The sequence below is a fragment of the Fukomys damarensis genome, unplaced genomic scaffold (genome assembly GCF_012274545.1).
Source record: "Fukomys damarensis isolate Sample0158 unplaced genomic scaffold, DMR_v1.0_HiC HiC_scaffold_35, whole genome shotgun sequence".
In the NCBI taxonomy this organism is placed as follows: domain Eukaryota; kingdom Metazoa; phylum Chordata; class Mammalia; order Rodentia; family Bathyergidae; genus Fukomys; species Fukomys damarensis.
In genome coordinates this window covers 52,800,232-52,811,415 of record NW_022900947.1, presented here as the reverse complement: position 1 = coordinate 52,811,415, position 11,184 = coordinate 52,800,232, and the positions used below count along the sequence as shown (strand labels likewise).

General features: G+C 35.6%; 1 protein-coding gene across 1 annotated transcript in view; it reads left to right on the top strand.

Moving 5' to 3' along the window:
• The window catches only part of LOC104853273 (transmembrane serine protease 11D), a 59,584-nt gene that overhangs the window by 24,619 nt on the left and 23,781 nt on the right, over window positions 1-11,184 (top strand). Inside the window, exon 4 of the mRNA XM_010611178.2 lies at window positions 2,943-3,100. Within this exon, the coding sequence (XP_010609480.2) occupies window positions 2,943-3,100 (158 nt within the window). The remainder of the gene's footprint in view (window positions 1-2,942; window positions 3,101-11,184) is intronic.

Below are 11,184 nucleotides of genomic sequence, written 5' to 3'. Positions count from 1 at the left end.
TTACCATCTTAATCATCATCTGGAAAGAGAATATTCTAGATTAATATTAAATGTAGCTCTGATAAAGCACGGTCACTACTATGTATCATAAAGCAGGTACAAGATATTTTACATTCACAGAGGTATGATACAGTATCCTCCTACATCAATAATACTAGAATCAGTTTTGTTTTGAAATTTGCTTTGTCTGCAAATAAGATTGCTATCCCTGCTTTTTTCTGAGCTCCTGTCACATGGAGAATTGTTTTCCATCCTTTCACTTTCACTCTATAGGCTTCTTTTTGCATTAGGTGTGTTTCTTGTATACAACATATTGTTGGATTTTGCTTCTTATTCCATTCTGCCAGTCTATTTCTCTTGATTGGTGAGTTGAGGCCATTGACATTGATGTTATAACTGATATGTGCTGACTTACTATTGTCATGTTATTGGCTTTTTGTTGACCCTTTTTACTTTTTCACCTCCTTTTAGTTTCTTGCCTTGCCTATTTGATTTGCGATCTTGGGCCTCATGGTGTTGCTGCCTTCATTGTCTTTTTCTAGGATCTTGCTTAGAATTGCTGTAGTGCTGGTTTGGTATTCATGTAGTTTCTCAGGTGTTCTTTGTCACGGAAGTATCTTATTTACCCATCCATTTTGAAAGAGAGTTTTGCCCTAATTAATACTTTTTTATCTTAAAATCTCATCTGACATTAAGCTATATTGGCTTCCTTAGAGTATTGTTTAATATATCTGGACCCATTTATTTTCAAAATGTGCATATCTTTATAGGGTAGATTTCTCCTGCTGTGAGCAGACAGCTAGATTGTTATTTTTTAGTGCATTCTGACCATTTTGCCTGTAACCAGAAAGTTTAGTTGATTTACATTTACTGTCACAGGGTTATATTTGGGTGAAATTCTTCCATATTCTTCTGTGTTTTTTTTTTCTTTTATTGAGTTTATTGGCACATTTTAGGTATACAGTACAGTTACATGCATTATTAGGATCTTGTACTTTACATGACAGGTGGTCTTGGTTCTCATTTTTCCCCTTGTCCCTGCCCTCCCCTCTCCCTCCTCTCCTCCCCATTTACAAACACTTTATTTCCATTTCTTCTTCTGTGTTTTTTTATCCCAATTTTCTGTGCTTCTTTTTCCACTGTCTTGCCTTCATTTGCATGGCTACTTTTTCCATTTACTTTTTTAAAACTAGTTTAGAAATTATCTATTCTATTTTATTTTAGTGATTACCATTAGAACTTGAACCATGAGAGTGACCTTAATCCCCATACTTGCTTCACACAAAATAGAGCACTTATAACAATTTTTCTTGTTAATTCTTAATAATTCCTTAGGTCTACATGATTTTAATGCTTTCAAATCAGTCGTTATAGTTATTCCTATATGCCTATGCCTTTTTAGATTACTTATCCTTTGCTATATTGTGTTTCCTATTGTTATACCTCAAACTATTCCTCTTTGTTCAATTTCCTTTTTACTTAAGCACTTCCTTCATAAATTTTTTCACAACAGTCAATGAATTATAAACTCTACTTTGAATTTTTTAATATAACAGATGGACTTATTCCAGCCTCATTCTCAATAATTTAATTGCATATTTTCTATCTAAAGTTGAAATTTGGGGACAAAGAAACCTTTACTTTTATTAGTTGGTAAGCAGATACATTTCTTTTAAATTCATATCTTTACTAGCGGTTAAAGTTTTGAGAGTTCTGGTCCTGTTCTGAGACCTCTAGCCCAACTCCATATTTTGCACTAGCCCGAGGCCTTGTCTCTATTTTCTGTGAAATTACTAAATGAAAGCCCATTGAGTATCCCAATGTGGATACTACATAATATTCAATTTTTAAATTTTTGGTTGTTAGGAGTTTTCCTCACTCTATGTGAGTTTAGCTTTGCATTTGAATGGAATTTATATTTTATCTAACATTGCCGGTTTTTTATATAGAAAGCTTTCTTTCTTAAATGCTACTTTATACACATATCTAAACCTGGAAGTTGTGATGAGGTTGTAATGATTTATTCAGTGTCTGATTCTCCATCTAATCAGCAGAATCCACAAGACTGGGAACTGTAAACTTCGATCAGAGCTAATTACTGAAACTTAAAATAGTGCATAGCGCAGGAAGGTGCTTATTTAATATTTGCTAAATAAATATTAAATTCGTATTTAGAATTAATATGTCAGACCTGGCAAATGAGATGATAAGAGAAGGCCAAGAAGCATATGAGAGCATCAAACCAAATAGCCAACATCAAGTAGGAAAAAAGGGATTATGTGCTAATTAAAGGAAGAAAGGTGACTTTATCTATGTTTCAGATAAGAATCTTTAAGAACATTATCAAGGCTTAATGTTATGAATGTAGTCCCCATGGCTAAGTGAAATGGTATATAAAACCTTAACATATGACTACAGAACTTAAAAATGAAAGGGAGCAGGTACCACAAAACTAACCTGGAGCCTAACACGTAGGTTTGTTAAGTTTGCTCATAAATTTAAGGAGAGAGATTTTTTTCCAGACTGGTGAAGTCTTATGATGGCTAATAATTACAGTGTGTTTAATATAACCTATGCACTTTTCCAAAGAGTTTTAAATACATTAATTCAGATAATCTTTTAAATAACCCATTTGACATATGAAGAGATGTAGATGTAGAAAGATTAAGAAACTTTTAAAACTTTCAAAAAATCACACATTGAAAGTCTGTGGCATTTTGACTTCAAAGCAAGCTAAAATGTATGGTGAATATGTGCATTGAAATCTAATTTAAGAGCCAGCACTGTGATGTGCCATTACACATGCAAAGGCCATTTGGCAAACCTGTTCTGAAGACAAATTCCTCAAATGAATGCTTAAAAGTAAAGGTTTAATCAACAAGACTATATAGTAAAAAATTATCACAATGATCAAATTTTTAAAACATTTCTTCGATTGGCAGGAAAGACGGTAATGGCGTGGTAGCAGACGTCGTCATGAAGTTCCGATTCAGTAGACATAAGAATGGCGAGTCGATGAAAGGCAGAGTTCAAGCTGTCTTACAACACATGCTGAATAATTCCGGAAATCTGGAAACAAACCCTGCAACTGAGATAACATGCAAGTATCATTTGCTTACCATTTTATTTCAATATATCCATCAAGTTTATGGATTAAATGAGACACTGGTTTTCTTTCTTTGGAATTAAACTTTTTCAAAACAATATACTAAAAAGGTAAAAAGTATATAGAGCTGTCTAATGTAAAACATACTAAGATTTGGGGATGTTTTCAATAGTTATATATATTTAAATATACTTTTTCTTTCTTTCTTTTTTGTGGTTTTTGAGATGGGGTTTAATTATGTAGCTTAAGCTGAAATTGAACTTGCTGTGTAGCCCAGGCTGACCTCAATCTCAAGGCAATCTTCCTGCCTCAGCCTCCTGAATGTTGGGATTACAGGCATGCACCACCATGCCCAGCCTACCTTCTTCTTAAATGGAATAATTTCAACATGGAAGGAGGTCTACTTCCTGGTCTCCATATAGAGACAATATATTTTAACTTGTTCTCACAACCCTTTGTCAACTCCAACACTTCTAACAAAGTGAAAAAGCACACTCAATGTACATGCAAATACATTTTCTTGCTGAAATGGCTTTAAGGAATGTTATGACAGCAACAAGTTTTAGAGGGTAGAATCTAAGAATATTTTTTGTTTCAGTTTTCCACTTCATAAAACATGAATAGTTCCTGTTCTAATGTCTGAGGACTACACAGGGAGGATGTGAAAACACTGAAACTATATTTTACAACTTTAATTGGCATATACTAATTGCACATATTCATAGGGTAGGGTGATATTTGAATGTATGTATACAATATACAATGATTAGCTCAGGGCAAGTGGCATTCCGTCACCTTAAATATATAAACTTTCTTTGTATTGGAAACATGTAAATCCCTCTCTCCTTCTTGTTCTAACTTACTCAGTTATGGTTGTCAACCGTAGCTACTCTACTTGTACAGAACATTAGAAATTATCCCTCCTATCCATCTGCACCGCCAAACCCATTGCCCGTCCACTCTCCATCTGTCCGTCCCAACATCTTTCCCAGATTCTGGTAACCACTATTGTATTTCCTGCTTTTTTTCCCATTAAGTTTATTGGTACATTTAAAACAAGTAATACAGTTACATATACCATTGGGATCTTGTACCTTTACATGATGTATCTTGGTTCTTGTTTTTTCACCATACTCCAGCCCTCCCTTCACCCCCTTCACCCTTTCCTATTTACAAAGACTTTGTTTCCATTTTTCATTTTTTTCCACATTTTTCTTTTCTCTTATTTCCTTTCCCCCTACCCTTCCCACTTCCCCTTTAGCCATTTTATTCCTATTTCAGACTCTCAATAACACCATTTGAACCTTATTTACACTTTTAGTTCTTTTTTTTTTTTTTTATACCGGGAATCAAACTGGGGACCTTGCGCCTTGTGAGGCAGGCAACAGAACCACAGAGCCAAAGCCCCAGCCCTTTTTTTTTTCCGATTCCATTGTTTATCCTTGGGCTTTTAGAGAGCTTGAGTCAAAAGTATAAGAACAGAGAAAACTGGAGTGGATATAAAGTAAAGGATGGGAGATTTAAGGAGCCAACAACTTGGACAATGACTGGGCCTGATGGGCAGAGATTGGATGGACCATATGCTTCCATCAGGGAAACTATTCCATATTTACTCAAGTGTGTCCTATTGATTTCACTGAAGAGTATGGCCTCAATGTGCATCCATTTAGCTATAAATGTTTCTAGTTTCTCATTCTTTATGGCTGAGTAGTACTCCATTTTATAGAAAAACCACATCCTCTTTATCCAGTCTCCAGTTGATTGGCATTTGGGTTGTTTCCAAGTTTTTACTATTACAAACTATGCTGCTATAAACATGGGTGTGCATATATAACTGTGGTATGATTCTTTTAATTCTTTGGGAAACATACCCAGCAGAGGGATGGCTGGGTCAAATGGAACCTCTAATCCTAGTACTTCAGATATCTCCAGATGGATTTCCACAGTGGTTGCAACAGTCTGCACTTCCATCAACAATTGAGAAGGGTTCCTTTCTCCCCACAGCCCCACCAGCATTTGTTACTGGTTGATTTCTTGACAGCATCCATTCTTTCTGGGGTGAGGTGAAATCTCAGTGTTGTTTTCATCTGCATCTCTCAAATGACCAGTGATGTTGAACATTTTTTCATATATTTAGCTGCTGCTTTTACTTCTTTGTCTGAGAAATGTCTGTTCATTTCAGAGGCCCATTTTTGAATTGGTTCTTTGTATTTGAAGGGTCTGGGTTTTTTAGTTCTTTATATATTCTAGATAATAGTCCTTTGTCTGAGGAGTAGCTGGTAAAAAATTTTTCCCACATTGTAGGTTGTCTCTTAGCTCTATTGGAGATTTCTCTTGTACTGCAAAAACTTTTTAATACAGTGAGATCCCAGTTGTTCTTTGTGCAAGTTATCATGCTGCTGAGGATTTGTTCATAAAGTCTTCTCCTATACCAATGTCTTTGAGAGTTCTACCTAATTTACTTTCCAGTAAGTTTAGTGTTTGTGTTTTGATGTTTACATCTTTAATCCACTTGGATTTTAGTTTAGTGCATGGTGAAAAATAGAGATCTAGTTTTAAACTTTGGCAAGTTGAAAGCCAGGATTTCCAACACCATTTATTAAAGAGGCTATCTTTCCTCCAGTGAGGATGGTTGGCTCCTTTGTCAAAGATGAGGTAGCTGAGTACAGCTGGTGTTGTTTCTGCATCTAATCGCTTCTCGGCCTTTTGGCTAAAATCAAGTGTAATCTATTCCACTGATCCTCAGATCTGTTTCTTTGCCAGGACTATTCTGTTTTTACCACAGTGGCTGTGTAGTATAGTTTCAAGTTGGGGATTGTGATACCCCTTGACATGTCTCTTTGCCTAGAATGTTTTTTGCTATTCTAGGTCTCTTCTGATTATAAATGAATTTTTTCTCAAGTTATGTGAAATATACTGTTGTGATTTCAGTCAGGATTGCATTGAATCTGTAAAGTTTTGGAAGTATGGCTATTTTCACTATGTTGATTCTTCCTACCCACAAGCAAGGGATGTCTTTCCATCTTTTTATATACTTTTCTATCTCTTTCACCATAGTGCTATAATTTTCAGTGTATAGGTCTTTTGTCTCCTTCATTAGAGTGATTCCTAGATATTTCATTTTTAGGGATGTTATTGTGAAAGCAATTGTTTCCTTAATTTCTTTCCCAGGGAGTCTGTTTTTTGTGTACAAGAAGGCTTTTGATTTTTGAGTGTTGACTTTGTATCCCGCTACTCTACTGAATCTGTCAATTAAGTCTAGCGGTCTTTTGGCAGAGTTTTTTGGGTCTTATATAGAGAGTATCATCACCAAATAGTGACAGTTTAATTTCTTCCTTTCCTATATTTATTCCGTTTATTTCTTTCTCTTGTCTAATTGCTGTGGCTAATATTTCCAGAACTATATTGAACAAGAGTCATGATAGTGGACATCCTTCTCTTGTTCCTGAATTTAGAGTGAGGGTTTTCATTTTTTGACCATTTAGAATGATATTGGCTGTTGGTTTTTCATAGATAGCCTTTATCAGGATGAGATAAAAACCATACTTTTAAATTTTCTGCAGCGTTTTTATGATGAATTGGTGTTGAGTTTTGTTGAATGCTTTTTCTGTATCTATTGAGATGATCATATGGTTTTTGTCCTTGAGTCTGTTGATATAGTATATTACATTTATTAATTTACATATGTTGAATCATCCTTGCATCACTGGAATAATCTGACTTGATCAGGATGTGTGATATTCTCACTAATATTCTGTATTCTGTTTGTCAATGTCTTATTGAGGATTTTTGCATCTATGTTCATTAAGGAGATTGGCCTGTAGTTCTCTTTTTTGGTTGTGTCTTTCCTTGGTTTTGGAATCAAACTAATACTTGCTTCCAGGAATGATTTTGGAAGTATTGTTTCCCTTTCAATTTTATTGAAGAGTTTAAAGAGTAGTGGCAATAGCTCTTTTTTAAATGTTTTGTAGAATTCAGCAATGAATCCACCAGGACCTGGGTTTTTCTTTGTTGGTAAACTTTTAATTATGGTTTCAATTTCATTTTTGATATCTATTAATATTTGTTTTGTATAGTTGGAGGCATTAGCATTCAGTGCATATATATTTATGATTGTTATTTCTTCTTATTCCCTTTACAGGGTTGTAGTGGCCTTCTTGGTCTCTCTTAATTAATTTTGGTTTGAAATCTATTCTGTCTATAAATAAGATAGCTATCTCCGCTTTTTTCCAGTCCCCTGTTGCATGGTGAACTGTTTTCCACCCTTTTAACCTCAGCTTATGAATTTCTTTGTGAATTAAGTGGGTTTATTGTATACAATATATTGTTGGATTTTGCTTCTTAAGCCATTCTACCAGCCTGTTTATTTTGATTGGTGAATAGAGGCCATTAACATTGTTGGTTGTAACTGTTATGTATTGACTTTTCATTGTCATGTTATTTTCCTGTTGTTGTTTCTCTCTACTTTTAATTTCTTGCCTTGTCTGCTGTATTTGCTCTTTTGGACCCTATGGACTTGTGGTCTTCACTGTGTTTTTCCAGGATACTGTTTAGAAGTGTTTGAAGTGCTGATTTGGTGTTCATGAAAATTCTCAGGTGTTCTTTGTCATGGAAGTATCTTATTTCCCCATCAATTTTGTAAGATAGTTTATTAGGATACATCAGTCTAGGTTAGAAGTTGTTTACTTTTAGGACTTAAAATACCTCACTCCAGGCTCTCCTTGACTTGAGAGTTTGTGTTGAAAAGTCTGCTGTGATTATGATGAGCTTTTCTTTGCATGTGATTTGTTTCTTTTCTCTAACTGTTTGTGGTATCTTGTTCTTCTGTTGAGTTTCTGGGATCTTGGTTATTATATAGCTACTTGTAGATTGTATTTGATCATGGCTAGTTGGAGTCCTATATGACTCATTTATCTGTATGTCATATTCTTCCTCTCTGTTTGGGAAGTTTTCTGTCATTAGTTCGGTGAACAGTTTTTTTATGTCATTTGTACTTTCTCCTGCTGCTTCATGGATTCCTATCAGCCTTATATTATTCTTTGCATCATCTAAGAGTTGTTGGATTTATTTCTTTTTAAATTTTGGGGGAGGGGTACTGTGGATTGAACTTGGGTCCTTGTGCTTATGAGGCAGGCAGTGGCACCACTGAGGTAAATCCCCAGCCTGTTGCATTTATTTCTTATGATCCCTTACTGTTTTTAAGAGACCTTTCTTTTCATGGTTACTGACTACAATCCTATCTTCTATATCTGAAATTCTATTTTCACATTCATTCATCCTGCTGTGAGTGACCTTTTTTTTTTTTTTTTGTACCAGTGATGGAACTTGGGTCCTTGCACTTGCCAGGCAGGTGGCAGAACCACTGAGCTAAATACCCAGCATATGAATGCTTTCTATAGAGATTTTATCCCCTGGATATCTGTTTGAATCTGTTTCATGAATTCCACTTCTTTCCTATTTTGGACATTCAAAGTTTCCATTTCTTTTCTATGCTGGGTATTCATGGTTTCCACCATGGTCCTGAGCTCAGCATTTTTTTAAAAATCTTTTTATTTTCTAGAGTCTTTAATCATGTCTTTCATTCTTCTCAGCATCTCTGCAGTTATCTGAGAAATTATTTCTGTTTTGAATTTTTCTAGAGCCTCATTTATCTGTTTTTGTTTGTTTCTTTCTTTTTTACTTCTGGTGGGGTGGAAGTCTGTGTTTGTGTCTTGTTTAAATGCCTTCTCATTTCTATTTTTGTCATTGGTACTGTCCTTGGTTTAATTCCTGAGTTAATACTTTGATTTTCCAGATATAGCTGGTCTAGATTTTGAGTCTCTAATGTCTCTGAGGCAATCTCATTTTCATTATACCAGGGAGGACTACTGATTAGATCAATCACAACACCTTAGCCCAAGTAACATAATCAGGAACACAATAGCATCAAGCACAGCTTAGAAATTGACAATTTGTGGTGGTTATTAATTTATCATCTTTGTGTGAATTAAATAAAAATTGAGGATCAGCCCAAAATATGTTTATAGTGAGTACACTCTTCAGTATAGCAACCTTACCTTTCAGGATGGGGATTGAGAAGGATTTGGGGAGGGAGGGAGATATAAATAGAATAGAGAAATGTTAGAAGTGAGGTCAGAGGACACTGGAAGATCACATAAACTCTAGGGTGCTGTTGAAGAGAAGAGGAGAAGATAGAACAAAATATACCCAAGAACAGAACAAACTAATAGCAATAGGGAGGCTAGAGACAGTAATCAGTTTCTTTTTAAACTAATAGCAAGTGAGAGAAGGAAAAAGACAAGAAAAGGAAAAGAAAGAAAATAAATTCACATTAGGATAGGAACAGGAACAAAAAGGGAGAGTAATGCAGATCAAGGTGGGGAGAGAGAGAGAGAGAGAGAGAGCAGTTTAAAAAAGAAAAATATTTGAGAAAAGAAAAAATAGATTAAAAAAATTTAAATGATTGAAGATAAGAGAAAAATATTACTTTGAAAATAAAAAATACAAATAGAAACAGAGGGCCTCCTTCAGGGTATGCCTTTTTTGCCACAATAGACAGCACGGGCAGGAATGTACAGGTCTAAGTTAATTAGTCTCAGCAAGCCAGCAGCTGTCCTCTGAGGTTCAGGATGATTTTTGGCTGCAAGGCCCAAGTTGAGATCTCTGACCTCCTGCTAGGTTGAACTCTGCAAGGTTCTACTGCAGGTTCCAGCTGTCTTTCTCCTGAAGTTAGACCAGCTTCTGATGTGAGGTCTCTCTGACTTACCAACTGTGGTCATGTGGTGTGCCTTTATCGCAATCTTCTTCACTTTTCCATTGGGCTTCAATCTTCATCTAGGAACCTCAAAGATGCCCTCTTTCTCTTGTTGGTGGGGTGGGGCATGAACACCACTGTGTTGGCGCCCACTGCTGCTGGGCTCCTCTTGCACATTGGATCAAATGCATGGGCCTACCAGAGATTCACAAGCTGCTGCCAGGCTCCTCTGGTGTGCTGGGTCAAAAGGGCAGGCCTCATTTTCTGCTTTTTTTGAGGTCAATTCTGTTAGTTCCTTCTTATAGATAAGAATGTACAATATCTGCTTCCTCTGTGCTCAACTTACTTTCACTTAACTCAATCTCCTCCACTTCAAGATTTCATTCTCTTTAGAGCTAGATAATATTCCATTAGGTTTATATACCATTGTTGTTTCACATTCCTCCATCAGTGATCACCTAAGCCACATACATGTCTTTGCTATTGTGAACAGCGCTGCAATAAATATGAGATGCAGATGTTTTTAAAGCTGATTCAATTCATGTGAATACATATCCAGGCAGTGAAACAGCTGAATCTATGTGATAGTTCTATTTCTAGTTTCTGAGCCAACTGTTTTCCATAGTGGCTATATGAGTCACAGTCCCACCAGTGAATTATGAAATCTTCCCTTTTTCCATATCCTCATCAACATTCATCACATTTTGTCTTTTTGATGAGACCCATCCTAACCAGGATGACATAAATATTCTAAGATTTAAAGGCTAGTTAAGCATTCATATATTAAACTTTATTTGCTAAAAATTCATTATTGTTTATCCCTCCAACACTCTTCATGTGGTACATTATTGTCTGATGTTCAATTTGTAGACCTGCTATTAGAAAAATAAATAGATGCTCAGGGTCAAAGACTAATTTAATTAATGATTGATCTTACAAATGCCTTCATTTTTTTTTATTGAGTTTATTGGTACATTTAGGGATACAGTACAGTTACATTCATTGTTGGGATCATGTACCTTTACATGGCAAGTCTTGATTCTCATTTTTATCCCCTTACCTCTGCCCTCCCTTCACCCCCTCCTCCCCTCCCCATCTACAAACACTTTATTTTCATCTTTTCATTCTCTCACATTTTTTTCTTTTCCCTTTTTGTTCTTCCCCTACGTATCACACCTTCCCTACACCTTTAGCTCCTTTCCTCCCATTTCTAAATGTCAGTAATCTTATTAGAATCTTATGCATTGTTGCAGAATATTCACACCAGGGAAACTATTTGGTATTTACACATGTGGGACTTATTTATTTCACTTAGGAGTATATC